The sequence below is a fragment of the Canis lupus genome, chromosome 18 (assembly GCF_003254725.2).
Source record: "Canis lupus dingo isolate Sandy chromosome 18, ASM325472v2, whole genome shotgun sequence".
Classification (NCBI taxonomy): Eukaryota; Metazoa; Chordata; class Mammalia; order Carnivora; family Canidae; genus Canis; species Canis lupus.
The window spans coordinates 53,871,759-53,886,776 of record NC_064260.1 but is presented as its reverse complement, the minus strand read 5'-3'; the positions used below and the strand labels follow the sequence as shown (position 1 = coordinate 53,886,776).

Genomic DNA, 15,018 nt, shown 5'->3' with positions numbered 1-15,018 from the left:
GGCTTCCGATCGCGCGGTCGTCTTAGGGCTTGTTTGCTAGTCTTTCTAACCTACCGCCTAAACGTGCAGCAACTACTTGAGAAAAAGAAAAAGGAGGGCAGCTGTTGCAACGTGAAAGCCTACTAGCAACTGTCTTCCTGTTTGGTACACAAAGGGCTTCCCCAAACCAAGGAATACAGTGATCCCGGGGCCCTCTTCTCGCAATCCTTCACTTTCTCTACCCAGCAACAGACGCCCGGACCTCGCCATTTAGCCTTCCCATTGGCCAACTTGAATCGACATCTGCAATTCTGATTGGTCGTGCATGATCGTCCGGATTCTTCCAATTGGCTAAGCTGCCAGGAGGACTTTTTTTTTGCCGGGTTGTTCCGTAGGGGGACTGGAGAGAGTCGGGGTCGTTTCTGAGGGATTCCTTTTCCTTTTTTTTTTTTTTTTTTTAAATAATAAAATTGGTGTTCAATTTACCGACATACAGAATAGCCCCCAGTGCTCATCCCGTCAGGTGCCCCCCTAAGTGCCCATCACCCATTCCCCCCACCCCCCGCCCTCCTCCCCTTCCACCACCCCTAGGCCGTTTCCCGGAGTCAGGAGTCTCTCTGTTCTGGGATTACTTTTCCGAAGCCGCTTTTGATTGGGCGGCGTGGCGCAACGCGCGCCTCCCCTTAGACGCCAAACTGTCGGGACTCCCCCTCGGGCCTCCTAGGTGTTTCCGCCGCTAAATCGAAGCCAAGCAGGGGATTTCCGTGCGTGGGCGTTTGGAGAGGGCGAGGGGTTGACCGCTGGGCTCCGTGGTTTTGGAACTGAGCTGCTCTGCGGCCGCGTCGCTTTATGCCTGGGGTTGGGGTGCACGCTACGCATTCAGCTCGGTTCCCGGTTTCCGACACAGACGCAAACAAGTGCTTATTGAATACATGCAAATAAAGAGGAGGGGTGCGGGCCAGCCCCGTAGACCTCCTTTAGAGGTTGTCCCGCCCATTCCCTTCCACTTCCGGGTAGGGGAGGTGTGTCCAAAACAAAGGAGGAAGCAGTTTCCGCCGGCTTTCCCACGCCTGCCACAGTCAGTCCGGCCTTTGGTTTTTGGGAGGGTCTGCGCACCCCGCTCTCTCCTTTTTAAGAAGTCACTTAATCTCGGCTTTACTATTTCCACAAACTCTTCCTGATTAGTCTTGTACGTCTAGAGACTGAAAAGTACTGCAAAGAAGGGAGGAAGGGGCTGTACAAGAAACCAGCAAAACTCATTCCCTGTGGGGCTTCTTGGAGAAGGGTAATTTCCTGCCTTCTTAAACCCGCTGCCTACATCAGTCATTTTGCTCTATCTCCAGAGCTTCAGTTGCTCGTTCACTTCCCAATTCCGCAAGATCCCTGGGCAGCAAAGAAGTATGGAGAAGCGCCTGCAGGAGGCTCAGCTGTACAAGGAGGAAGGGAACCAGCGTTACCGAGAAGGGAAGTACCGAGATGCTGTAAGCAGGTACCATCGAGCGTTGCTTCAGCTGCGAGGTCTGGATCCAAGTCTGCCCTCCCCGATACCTAACATAGGACCTCAGGGCCCAGCCCTCACACCTGAACAAGAGAAAATACTGCACACTACCCAGACAGACTGCTACAACAATCTAGCTGGTAAGAACAGGGCTGAAGGGCAGATGGAGCATCAGGGCAGGCAAGTGAAAATTTGTGAACATTGGGAAACACAGGGGCATGCTCTTCTGCTGTCCTGTAATTATTCTGCCGTGAATTGAAATGTATTTCCAGTTTCTAAGGGTCTACGCGAGTTGCTATAGGGCCGTGCTTCTCAAAGTTCACCTGGAGAGTTTGTTAACGGAGTCCCATCCCCAGAGATTCCGATTTAGTGGGTCTGAGGGGTGTGTGTGGGGGGGGGGTATCAGTTTGCATTTCTTTTTTTTTTTCCTTTTTTTTTTTTTTTTTTTTTTTGGTCAGTTTGCATTTCTAACAAACTCCCAGGTGGTACTGATAGTTTAGGGAATTTTGCACTCTGCGGAAAACACTGAACTTAGATTTACGGCGTTTGTTTCTTTCATATGTAAAATATAGGAAAGAAGGCATTTGCTTCAGCTGCTCAGGTAAGTCATTAGTAGATGCTTTGGACAACTCTTCCTTGTTTTCCTCCTTCCTATAAACCAGCTCTTGGATAACTAGAATCATCCATATACCGGCCTTGGATAAAGATGATTGCCAGAGTTAGTATCACTAGGATTAATCTGCTAAAAGAAAGGAGACTTCTTATGTCTGTTCTGTGGCAGGAAAAATAATCAAAGACCTAATGAAATTATTTTGAAGTATATTGAAGCATTCTAATGGTCCCAGCCGAGGCCATGGGAATTATTAGGATTAGTTTTTATAGTTCATGATGGTTATATTTTATTTTTTTATTTTATTTTATTTTATTTTACTTTTTAAAAAGATTTTATTTACTTATTCATGAGAGACACAGAGACATAGAGAGGGAGAAGCAAGCTCCACGCAGGGAGCCTGATGTGGGACTGGATCCTGGGACTCCAGGATCACGCCCCGAGCTGAAGGCAGATGCCCAACCACTGAGCCACCCAGGCATCCCTACAATGGTTATTTTAAAAGTGATTTTTTGGGGGGCAGCCCTGGTGGCGCAGCGGTTTAGCGCCACCTGCAGCCCGGGGTGTGATCCTAGAGACCTGGGATCGAGTCCCACGTCGGGCTCCCTGCATGGAGCCTGCCCCCCCTCTGCCTGTGTCTCTGCCTCTCTCCCTGAAATGAATAAATAAATAAATCTTTAAAAAAATAAAAAGATAGGGATCCCTGGGTGGCGCAGCGGTTTGGCGCCTGCCTTTGGCCCAGAGCACGATCCTGGAGACCCAGGATCGAATCCCACGTCAGGCTCCCGGTGCATGGAGCCTGCTTCTCCCTCTGCCTGTGTCTCTGCCTCTCTCTTTCTCTCACTGTGTGCCTATCATAAAAAAAAAAAAATAAAAATAAAAATAAATAAATAAATAAATAAAAGTGATTTTTTTTTTACTATACTTGTTTTCACCTATGATTTGGTGAAAATCTAGCTTTGTTATACTGTGTGTCCAGCTCTATGCTTAGACTCAAGTACCAGTAATAGCAATTATAGTAGCTAATTCATTCAACATTTATTAGATACTTGTGCTTTTATTCATTCAACATTTATTAGATACTAAGGATAAAGGAGTCTAATGAGGCAGATAAAGAGCACTGCTGTAGTGGAACATATATTCAAGTAAGGAGATGGACAATTAACAAAGGTAACATAGAAAATAGATAATGTGAAGCACTGTGAGAGGAATAAAGAAGAGAATGGGAACAGTGAGTACCACAGGCACGAGCATTTTTAAAGAGAGTCAATGTTCACTTTTAAAGAGAGTATCTTAAAAAAAAAAAAAAAAAGAGTATCTTAACTCTATAGGTGGATCTGAAGGCTAAGGTGGCGTAGCTATCTGTAGAGCCTCTGCTTGGAGGTGCTTAGGAGATACTCCATAAAGATTTACTCAATTAACCATCTTCACTTACTGAGTGCCTATAATGTGGGGGACAGTTTATTTACAATATCTCTCATCTTCATAAAAATTCTACCAAGGGGGATCCCTGGGTGGCTCAGCGGTTTGGCACCTGCGTTTGGCCCAGGGCGCAATCATGAAGTTCCGGGATCGAGTCCCATGTCGGGCTCCTGGTGTGGAGCCTGCTTCTCTCTCTGCCTGTGTCTCTGCCTCTCTCTCTCTCTATCATGAATAAATAAAATATATAAAAAAAATTCTACCAAGTACTTGTGATTATCACCATTTTACAGATAAGGAAATGAGATCATGTCACGGTTGAAAATCCTCCAGTGGTATCTCATTACACTTAGGAAAAAAACCAAACTCTCTTACCTGCAGGACCTGACATGGTCTGGCTCCTCCATACGCTGAATTTGCAAAGCACATGTATTTCTGCCTTCCAGCTTTGGGGATCTCTTCTCTCTCAGTTAGAATGGCCTGTTCCTTGAATGACCCTGGGCATTCAGATCTTAGTTCAAAAGTCTTTTTTTTTTTTTTTTTTTTTTTACAGATTTTATTTATTTGACAGAGAGAGAGAGAGAGAGTGCGTGAGCAAGCACAAGCATGAGGAGCTGCAGAGGGAGAGAAGAAGGAGGCTGAACTGAGCAGGGAGCCTGATGTGGGGCTCAATCCTAAGACCTTGGGATCATGACCTGAGCCCAAGGCAGACACTTAACCCACTGAGCGACCCAAGTGCCCTCAAAAGTCACTTTCTTCAAGAGGCTTTGTGTAATCAAGCATCACTCTGACTTAATTCACTGTATCCCAGCATAGTTGTTTTCCTCAAAATACTTTAAAAAATTCATTTGTTTATTGTGTACTCCTATGTGGGGGCTAGGATACAAGGGGTGTTTACTCATCAGGATATCTGTCTTGTTCCTTTTCCCCGCTGTTCCTAGCTCTGCCTAGCATATGGTCAGTGCTGCATAGCCAGTTGTCAAATAATTAATGAAGCTACAATGATGGATCAGTTAAGTATAAGCCATATGACCACTTGGTGGGGATGTTGTAGAAGGGCTACAGATGTAAGCCCCTGCCCTTTAATGTCCTCAGAAACCCTGATTCTCCTTTCTTCTCCACATCATGATTAAATAATACTATGTCTAATTCCTACAGTCATGAATAGGGAACACATTTCGCTTCTTAATTATAGAAAGGCTGAGCATTGGCCCCTAAACAGATTTGTATTTCGAAGTCCCCTTATATAATCTGAGGTAGTAGTGAAGTAGTAGATCATCAAGAATGATGAATTAGGGCAGCCCAGGTGACTCAGTAGTTTAGCGCTGACTTTGGCCCAGGACGTGATCCTGGAGACCCGGGATCGAGTCCCATGTCAGGCTCTCTGCATGGAACCTGCTCTCCCTCTGCCTGTGTCTCTACCTCTCTCTCTCTCTCTCTCTTTCTCTCTCTCTCTGTTTCTCATGAATAAATAAAATCTTAAAGAAAAAAAGAATGATGAATCAATTAGAGAGTCCTTGGTTCAAATTTCATATTCCACCTAGAAGCTGTAGGATCTTGGGCAAGTTCCTTCATCTCTCCGAACCTTGATTTCTTTGTCCGTTACATCAAGATAGTAGCACCAAATTCATAGTGGATGAGAAGATTAAATGAGATAATGTTTTGTCAAGTACAAAGCACAGTGCTTACTACTTGTTCACACAATTTTTTTTTAATTTTAATTTTTATTTATGATAGTCACAGAGAGAGAGAGAGGGGCGCAGAGACACAGGCAGAGGGAGAAGCAGGCTCCATGCACTGGGAGCCCGACATGGGATTCGATCCCGGGTCTCCAGGATCGCGCCCTGGGCCAAAGGCAGGCGCCAAACCGCTGCGCCACCCAGGGATCCCATACAATTTTTTTTTGTTGTTTTGTTCACACAATTGATGGCAATGCTTTTTGTTTATAAAGCTATAGTACAGGGGCGCCTGGGTGACTTAGTCAATTAAATGTCTGCCTTTGGATCCCAGGATCCTGGGATCGAGCTCCAAGTTGGGCACCCTCCTCAGCGGGGAGCCTGCTTCTCCCTCTCCCTTTGCCCCTCTCCTTGCTTGTGCTCACTCTCTCTCTCTCTTTCAAATAAATACAATCTTTTTAAAAAGCTGCAGTACAATAATAATTGTGCTTAAATGGGGGTTCAAGACAAGAAATAAGAAACATTTCAAATAAATTTTAAAGTATGTTCCTCTCAGTTTTATAGCTGGACCTAACCCAGCACTAGGCACATAGTAAGCATTCAGTAGTTTGCTTGTTTGTTTTTTAAGATTTTATTTATTTATTCATGAGAGACACAGAGGGAGAGAGAGGCAGAGACACAGGCAGGGGGCAAAGCAGGCTCACCACAGGGAGCCCAATGCAAGACTGGATCCCAGGACCCCAGGATCATGACCTGAGCCAAAGGCAGATGCTCAACCAGTGAGCCACCCAGGCATCCCATATTCAGTAGTTATTAAAGCCAGTTATAAGGTATGTAAAGCTGTTCACTGTGGGAGTCCTAGTATCTAGAAGAATGTCTGACAGCAGGTAGACATGTAGATGAATGAATCAGATGAGTGCATATTGTTGGTATTGTACTCTGGTGCTATCTCCAGTTGGTCAGTGGAACTGAGTGTAATTACCCCCTCCTCCCTCTTCTGTTCGTCCTTTCATTTGGCCTGTTAGCCTGTCTCCTTCAGATGGAGCCAGTAAACTACGAACGAGTGAAAGAATACAGTCAGAAAGTCCTGGAACGACAACCCAATAATGCGAAGGCCTTGTATCGGGCTGGCGTGGCCTTCTTTCATCTGCAGGACTATGACCAGGCTCAGCACTACCTCCAGGCAGCTGTCAACAGGCAGCCAAAAGGTAAGAGAGAAGGGGATTGAGGTACTAAGAACAAAATTGTCCTGTGCAGGTGGTGTCTGGGGGTGGGAAATATTTTATTTTACTTTTGCAATTTATTGAATGTTTGTGAATAGATAATAATACATTCACATAGTTCAAAATTCAAAAAGTATAAAGAGGTGTTTGATAAACTGGCCTTCTTCTATCCTTATGTTCTTGCCTCCACAGGAAAGCACCATTGTATACCCTCCAGAAGTATTTATGCTTCAACAGGCGCATGTATAATTTCCCCTCCTTCCCCCAGTGAAAGAGATTTTAAATCATTGTTTTTCAAGTTCCGGTTCCGAGATTGTAACTGAAACAGGATCTGGATTCCAATGAATACACTTGATGATCCTCACTTTGGTCAGCTCCCACACTGGGTCTGGCCTTTGCTTTAGCTATCGTTTTATCCTTTAGCTCAACTGAGCCCAGGTATGACCTAGAAAAAGGGCAAGTCTACTGAGACAGAATTTTAAACTTGGTACTTTGTTTCCAAGGTAAGGATATTGTGAAGTGGATTACAGATACATTCCTGTGTTCAGCCCTGAAAATTGTCTCCCATTTTGCATTCTGGCTTAGAAAACTCTCTAAATGAATGGGGGGTAGGGGGCACCTGGCTGCCTCAGTCGGTAGAATGTGTGACTCTTGATCTTAGGGTTGTAAGTTCAAGCCCCATGTTGGGTGTAGAGATTACTTAAAAATAAAATCTTGGGCACCCCGGTGGCTCAGCGGTTTAGCACCGCCTTCAGCCCGGGGCGTGATCCTGGAGACCCAGGATCGAGTCCCACGTCAGGCTCCCTGCATGGAGCCTGCTTCTGCCTCTCTGCCTGTGTCTCTGCCGCTCTCTCTCTCTCTCGATCTCTGTCTTTCATAATAAATAAATAAATATTAAAAAATAAATAAAATCTTAATAATAATAGTAATAGAATAAATGAGTGGGCAAGCCCCTGTGAATTAATAAAGACCTAAAACATGAGGCATTTGTCCATATTTCTTACTTTCAAGTAAGTTCATTACAAAAATGAACTGCTAGCCAGGTATAGTATCTTTAGACTCTCTCTAGTTGTGACAACAACTATTTCTTCAAATTCTCTTTCATTATGAAATTAACAACCAGTCAGTCCTGATTGTACAGAGATTTTTCTCCCTGTACAGAGATTTCTAAAGAAAAAAAAAACACACTAGTATTAATGAATGAGATTTACTATTGCAAAGAATAGTTATGATATATTGAGATCTGAGAAAGATTTTTAGCAACAGAAGTATGCAGGGGAGGGTGAGGAGATGGCAGTGGAGTAGGGGGACCCTAGGCTCACCTTGTCCCACAAATGCAACTAGGTAACTTACCAAAGCATCCTCAATACCCCAGAAATCAACCTGAAGTGAAGACTGGCAGAACAAACTCCACAACTAAAGGTAGAGAAGAAGCCTCATCAAAGAAGGGCTAAAATAGGGACACCTGGGTAGCTCAGTGGTTAAAGTGCCTGCCTTCAGCTCAGGGCATGATCCTGGAGTCCTGGGATCAAGTCCCACTTGGGATCCCTGCATGGAGCCTGCTTCTCCCTCTGTCTGTGTCTCTGCCTCTTTCTCTCTCTGTGTCTCTCATGAATAAATAATTAAAATCTTAAAAAAAAAAAGAAAAATAGAAGAGCTAAAATAGCAGCTGAAGTCTTTTTTTCCTTTCTTTCTTTTTTTTCCAGCTTAAGTCTTATACCCACGTTTATGTTTGTTCACAGGAAGATTCCTGGGCTCTGGAGAGTAAAAAATACTCTGCATATTTTGTAGATCTGAACAAATGTATTCTCCCAGAGAATAGGTTTATTCTCATACTTACACACACACCTCCCCCCACCAAAAAATTTTGTTCTAGCATGATATTAAATAAACTCAAATGATTCTTTTTAGATTCAGAAATCTGGTCCTCCTCAAACCTACTTTCTCTAGTAATTTCTTTGAAAGACTGAAATCTTGATTTGAAATAATAGTGCTGGTTTATATCATTTATTCCGGATGTCACTTGGGATTATCTCTGACCTATTTTTGTAAAATAACCACATCCCTAAAGTGGGGGTAAAAATGCTAGCTTGCAGAAGCCAGTAACAGTAACTTGGTATTTTCCCTAAGTATTTTTAATCAATATGTTTGCTTTGAACATTTTTTTTTTAAGATTTTATTTATTTATTCATGAGAGACACAGAGAGAGGCAGAGACACAGGCAGAGGGAGAAGCAGGCTCCATGCAGGGAGCCTGACGCGGGACTCGATCCCGGGACTCCAGGATCACACCCTGGGCCAATGGCAGGCTCTAAACCGCTGAGCCACCCAGGGATCCCTGCTTTGAACATTTTAAAAGACTCTTTTTTTTTTTTTTAATTTTAGCCATGACTAAAAAAGGATCTGACTCTATAAAAGTATAAAATGATTGTTAAAAAAAAAAAAAGGATCCTGTGAACAATTCTTTCCTGCCCCAAGCTGTGATTATGTTCTAATTGTCTCTAATTGCCTTCTTTGCCCTATTCTAAGATGCCAATGTCCGGCGGTACCTCCAGCTAACACAGTCGGAACTCAGTAGCTACCATCAGAAAGAGAGGCAGCTCTACCTGGGCATGTTTGGTTAACAAAGAAGAATGATGCTCCTCCACTTGAACTTGAAAGTTAAAGACCAATTGAGGGAAGCCTCCGCAAGAGAAATTAACCCCATACCTCTGACGCGGGTGGATTTCTGTTTTGTTTCTAGCTCTGCACAAATTCTTTGGGACTTACACAGTCTTTTTTTTGGTGGTGGTGAAGTCAATCTATGTATTTGTATAGCTTTCCATACATGATATTCTTGGGGATATTTGCCTTGAGAAATAAAATCAGCTATAAATGCAGTTAATCCTCTATGACATAGATTTTAATGATAGATATTTTTACATGTATCCATATACAGTACAAGAAGGTTAGTAAAGGATGAAAGAATGATAAAAGTTTTTTCTTTGTTTCCTCATGCCCAAAGCCAAAGTCACACAAGTCACAAACTTGGAAATATATTTTTGTGAAATAGATGATTATAAATTGGACCCATATGACTTAAAAGGAAAGATTTGAAATTAACCTCCTTGACTAAATCAATTCCTTATCCTTAATATTCCACATACATTCCAGTTCTTTGTACCCCTGCCCCAAAAATACCTGGTTCCTATTTTTTTCTGGTGATAATTTCTAGTCCCTGCTAGTGTTCATACTTAGAGCATTCATACAGTATACTTACTTATTTTTTCATTGAATTCTTCTATCTTAAAACCTTGAGTCAAGCACTTAAGTATTTAATAATTCTTCAGCTCTCATGCCAAAAAAATAAAAAACCCAAACAAACATTTTAATTTTTAATACGTGCATATCTGTATGCTCATTTTTCTAAAAAAAAAAAAAAAGGAAAAACAGATTGCTGAGTCTTCTTGAAACAATACCACGAAAGAGAGGATAAAGACATAAATCTGTTTTTCATTTGTCACCTTATATTTTGTAAGAGCTCAGTTCCTTACAGAGGAGGGAAATAGGAAGGGTTATCCTTCCCTTATGCATAAGCACCCCATGGAACTTTCTGGAAGCTTTATCGGTGCAGGCTGCAGACCTGGTACAGTTATGTCTCAGTAGGGGGCTCCATCAACCAAGAGCTCCTTTGTCATTCTGTGTACTTGTAAATAATGTCCACAATGTATGGGTTCTACAGAGGAGATGAGACCAGGTAGTACTGCCTCTACCTTTATGAGTGGAGGTAGTAAATATGTGTTATTAGCTATCACATAAGGACAGATTTCAGAAGAACAACAAAAAAATCCAAAACCCTTAGTCTTGCCAAGTATGCATGAGTTCTCCCTTAATCGGTGAGCCCCTTCTCTCTCCCAAACAGCCAGGCTCCTCTTTGTGTCCCCTCATATCCCTAAATAATAGAACTTACAACAAAAAGGTTTTCTTCCAAAAATCTTGTAATTCCAAGGACAGAACTAACAAAAATAGAATATTTCATTCCTTTCCCAAGCTGCTTAAATTTCTAGACCTAGATTGTTGACAAAATTATGTCATGGTTGCATGTTTGCTTCGGTCAAGTTTTGCTTTCTGATCTTCTCCCCCCACCCCCCCACCCCCCACCACCAGACTTGATGTTACACTAAGCTATCTTCTGCATCAATAAGGAAAAATAAAACTGGTATTTAAAAACATTTTAGAGGGCAGCCCAGGTGGCTCAATGGTTTAGCGCCACCTTTGGCCCAGGGCCTGATCCTGAAGACCCAGGATCGAGTCCCATGTCGGGCTCCCTGCATGGAGCCTGCTTCTCCCTCTGCCTGTGTCCCTGCCTCCCTCTCTCTGTATGTCTCTCATGAATAAATGAATAAAATCTTAAAAATAAATAAAATATGATACAGACATTTGAAAAAGAATTATTGTCTGGGGAAAAAAATTTTTGTCAGTTTTGTTGAGTATGATAATGGTACTTGGTCTTTTTTTTGTTTTTTTTCAAGAGTTCTTATAGAGGCACATATCAAAATTGCTTACTGATCATTGGGGAAGGGACTTGGGAACACTTCATATCATTTGCAAAGAAAAAATAAAGACCCAACTATAAAAGTAAATATATTTCACAATACAAATAGTATATGCCCAGGTAAATGATCTTTGGAAACATTGGCTTTGGTTAAATTAAAATAAAAATTCAGGGGTCCCTGGGTGGCTCAGTTGGTTAAGCATCTGACTCTTGATATTGGCTCAGGTCATGATCTCAGGGTCATGAAATGGAAGTCTGCATTGGACTCTGCTGGTGTGGAGCCTGCTTTAGATTCATTCTCTCTCTCTCTCTCTCTCTCTCTCTCTCTCTCTTTCGTCCCCACCCCCGCCCATCCTCCATCCCCCACCTTGTACACTCATGTGCTCTTCCCTCTCTTAAAACAAAAATAAATAAAATCCAATCCAAATGACTGAAATGGTGACTTTTGTGAAGCTAAGTTTGGCCAAATGTCTGGTGATAGAAGAGGCAATCAATAGGCAGCAAGTGAAGGCATACATTTACAAAACTGCCAGTTAAGAAAAGAATTGAAATCCACCCTCCCCCAAAAAAGAAAAAGAATTGAAATCCTAAATTAGAATTACATTTCTAGGGGCACTTGGCTGGCTCAGTAGTTACAGTGTGCAGCTCTTTATCTTGGGGTTGTAAGTTCCAACCCCACATTGGGTGTAGAGATTACTTTTTAAAAAATTTAAATCGGGGATCCCTGGGTGGCGCAGCGGTTTAGCGCCTGCCTTTGGCCCAGGGCGCGATCCTGGAGTCCTGGGATCAAGTCCCACGTCAGGCTCCCGCCATGGAACCTGATTCTCCCTCTGCCTCTGTCTCTGCCTGTCTCTGTGTCTCATGCATAAATAAATAAAATCTTTAAAAAAAAAAAAAAAAAAGGAGGATCCAATGTTGGCATAGAGATTATATGAGCTCACCTGTGATTCCTTGAATCCATGGATGAGACTGAAAGCAGTAGAAATGAGAAAATTCTCTATTCCCTCCTCCTGTCTCTGCCCCTCTCTCTATATATATGTCTATCATAAATAAATAAATAAATCTTAAAAAAAATTTAAATCTTGGGGTGCCTGAGTGGCTCAGTGGTTGAGCGTCTGCCTTTGGCTCAGAGCATGATCCCAGGATCCAGGATCGAGTCCCACATCGGGCTCCTTGCAGGGAGCCTGCTTCTCCCTCTGCCTGTGTCTCTGCCTCTCTCTCCGTGTGTCTTTCATGAATAAATAAATAAAATCTTTAAAAAATTTTTAAATCTTAAAAACAAAACAAAGAATCGTATCTCTAAAGCTGGAGAGCAGAAGGTGTTTGTCTGAAAACTAAATCAGCTTATAGCTCAAAAACAGTATCTCAGGGTGAAACTCTTAATAGGCTGGAGCCTGACCCATACTCTCATAAAAGGAGGCTGATTTTGGCTCAGTAGAAGGCAACATTATCCAACAATTAGGACTATCCAACAATAGACTAGGTTTCCTTTGGGGATAATGAGTTATTTTTCTTTTATTATTATTTTTTAAGATTATTTAAGTAATCTCTCCACCCAACATGGGGCTCAAACTCATGACCCTGATATCAAGGGTTGCATGCTCTACCGACTGAGCCAGCTAGGCGCCCCAAATTCTTTTTCAAGTAGTGGTTTTACTGACAAAAGGAGGATCCAGGGCAGCCCCCGGTGGCGCAGCGGTTTAGCGCCGCCTTCACCCCAGGGCGTGATCCTGGAGACCCAGGATAGAGGCCCACTTCGGGCTCCCAGCATGGAACCTGCTTCTCCCTCTGCCTCTGTCTCTGCCTGTCTCTGTGTCTCATGCATAAATAAATAAAATCTTAAAAAAAAAAAGGAGGACCCAATGTTGGCATAGAGATTAGATGAGCTCACCTGTGATTCCTTGAATCCATGGATGAGACTGAAAGCAGCAGAAATGAGAAAATTCTCTATACCTCTACAGGCTGGCAGAAACTGTTCCTGGCGTCCAGCAGATAATGTGAGACAACTGTGGCCTTTTGTGTTGACTGCTGTGCTGCTTTAAACATCTTGCAGATTCCTAATTGCCACCTCCAGTGAAAACTGCATTTCATGCTGGGAACCAAAAGCAAATGCTTGCTCTGGAGGAGAATCTCACCAAGCAAAAGATCTTTAGTTAGGAATGACACATGGCCAAGACAATGGTTACTGTGTTTTCCAGACTGACTAGAGAAATTATGTACATTGTATACACATATAGACACAACTATTATGCCTTGTTTTTAGGAATTGATGTTCTAGGATGCCTGGGTGGCTCAGGGTGTCATCCTGGTGGCGGGATCAAGTCCGGCATTGGGCTCCTTGCGAGGATGCTGCTTCTCCCTCTGCCCGTGTCTCTGCCTCTCTCTCTGTGTCTCTCATGAATAAATAAATAAAATCTTAAAAAAAAAAAAAAAAAAAAAGGAATTGATGATCTGAGGCAGCTGATTTGTTTTTTTCTCTCTTTCTCCATATATATAATTTTTATATAATTCACATACTGGGACGCCTGGGTGACTTAGTTGGTTAAGCATCTGCTTTCAGCTCTGGTCATGATCCCAGGGGCTCTCTTTATCTTGATCTTTCTCATTTCAAATAAAATCTTAAATAATTCACATACCACAAAATTTACTCTTTTAAAGGCAACTGATTGTTTTCAGGCATTTTGATATTTAGGAAAGACTGGAAAAGGTGCTGGAATAACTTATTGTATATACATGTATCTTGCCTTGTTACTGATGCCAAGGAGTTAAAGTAGGAATGTATTCACAGAAATAAAATTAGCCATTTGAAAGACAAACTGAAAGGTTATTCCAACACAAGGAAAGTGAAAGGCATAGAATTTATTCAGCCATGAAAATGGGAAGCATCAACGGTTTGCTTCCCTCGATGCCCCAGATAAGGAGCTTCCTTTGGCCAAACCTCTGATGTTTGGCCCTCCTTCCCCGAACTCAGAAACAGAAGCTTGCTGGCCAGAGCTCACAGGGCTGAATGGGACAGGCAAATCCAAAGAGGGAAAAGAAATTCAGAAAATTTACTCACTTTCATCTTTTCCTGGATTTTCCTTCCTGCATTTTTTGCACTCTGTGTGCAAAATAGAGAAGTGTTTTTCAGGAGCTCTCTCCCCCTATGGCACCACTGTTTACACAGAGAACAGAAGGGCAGGCCTTTCTCTGACCTTCCCAGAGCTCCCAGAGCCTACATCAACACCTCAGACTCTCATCTCTCTAATGTCTCTACTGCCAGTAACCACCTGTATGACCTCAGTAGAGTAGTTGGACTTCTCTATGCCATCCTCATGCTTTCTAGGTTAGGGAGGTGAACCAGAGGAATGATGATAAGATTCCCTCATCTGGAGTCCCTTGCTTTCATTTTGCCCAAGCACTCATCTTTTCCATACCACGGGCCCTCTCCCTCCCCGACAACTGAGCTTTGTGTTTTCTGCCTTTTGGTTCCTTGTCTTCAGAGACCTCAATTCATATTAGGACACACAGGCAAACATTTCCAGTCATTGATACAGTCAGTATCTGTTGTTGAAACAGTGAGCCAAAGACTTTCTACATTGGAAGCAGAGGTAAAGGGGTAAGGGAGCAAAGCAAAGCCAAACACTCTTCAATAATGTTCTAACTCAGCACAGTGGGCATGATGCTTGAAGCCATGACTCAGATTCAGGCTTGTCCCTTAACTCACCCTCTGACCTTGAACATGTTGATTTCTGAGTCTTAGGTTTCCTTGCCTGTGAAAGAAGAAAAGGGGAGGGGGTGCTAATGCCTTATAAAGTTGTTGAGAATTGAGTATTTTTATGGAGTCCTCAGCATAGCCCAAGGCATAGGAGCTCAACTGCAACAATAAACCATCACTGGGTACGATTCCTTAATTAGTACCCTTCTCCTAAGCCAAGTCCACATGCCCTCTGCCTGTTTCTTTTTCCCTCATCAGCAACCTGACCGGAATCCCACCCCCGTACAGATGTCAGATTCCTAAAAGGTCTGCAGGAGAGGTATGAAAGAATCAGGAGGCATGCAGGTTTGTGGAATAAACCAACCAACACCAGTTCAAAGAGA

General features: G+C 42.8%; 1 protein-coding gene across 3 annotated transcripts; it reads left to right on the top strand.

The window, feature by feature from the left end:
- The first annotated feature begins 988 nt into the window (after positions 1-988).
- TTC9C (tetratricopeptide repeat domain 9C) lies at positions 989-13,383 on the top strand. 3 transcript variants are annotated; one of them, XM_049096471.1, is made up of 4 exons: positions 995-1,168; positions 1,323-1,617; positions 6,208-6,390; positions 8,934-10,834. In XM_049096471.1, the coding sequence occupies exons 2-4, from the start codon at positions 1,380-1,382 to the stop codon at positions 9,026-9,028; spliced, it is 516 nt and encodes a 171-aa protein (XP_048952428.1). In that variant the 5' UTR covers positions 995-1,168; positions 1,323-1,379; the 3' UTR covers positions 9,029-10,834. The 3 variants fall into 3 exon arrangements, with proteins under 3 accessions (XP_025301871.1, XP_048952428.1, XP_025301870.1); XM_025446086.3 differs by lacking the exon at positions 8,934-10,834 and adding an exon at positions 12,900-13,383 and having other exon boundaries at positions 989-1,617; XM_025446085.3 differs by having other exon boundaries at positions 996-1,617.
- Positions 13,384-15,018: the final 1,635 nt, after the last annotated feature.

Bases quoted from the DNA above. Each gene is read 5' to 3' on its own strand.
- TTC9C (XM_049096471.1), top strand. From the start codon at position 1,380: ATGGAGAAGCGCCTGCAGGAGGCTCAGCTGTACAAGGAGGAAGGGAAC. The intron at 1,618-6,207 runs GTAAGAACAGGG...TTGGCCTGTTAG, and splicing joins CTGCTACAACAATCTAGCTG to CCTGTCTCCTTCAGATGGAG. The intron at 6,391-8,933 runs GTAAGAGAGAAG...CCCTATTCTAAG, and splicing joins TGTCAACAGGCAGCCAAAAG to ATGCCAATGTCCGGCGGTAC.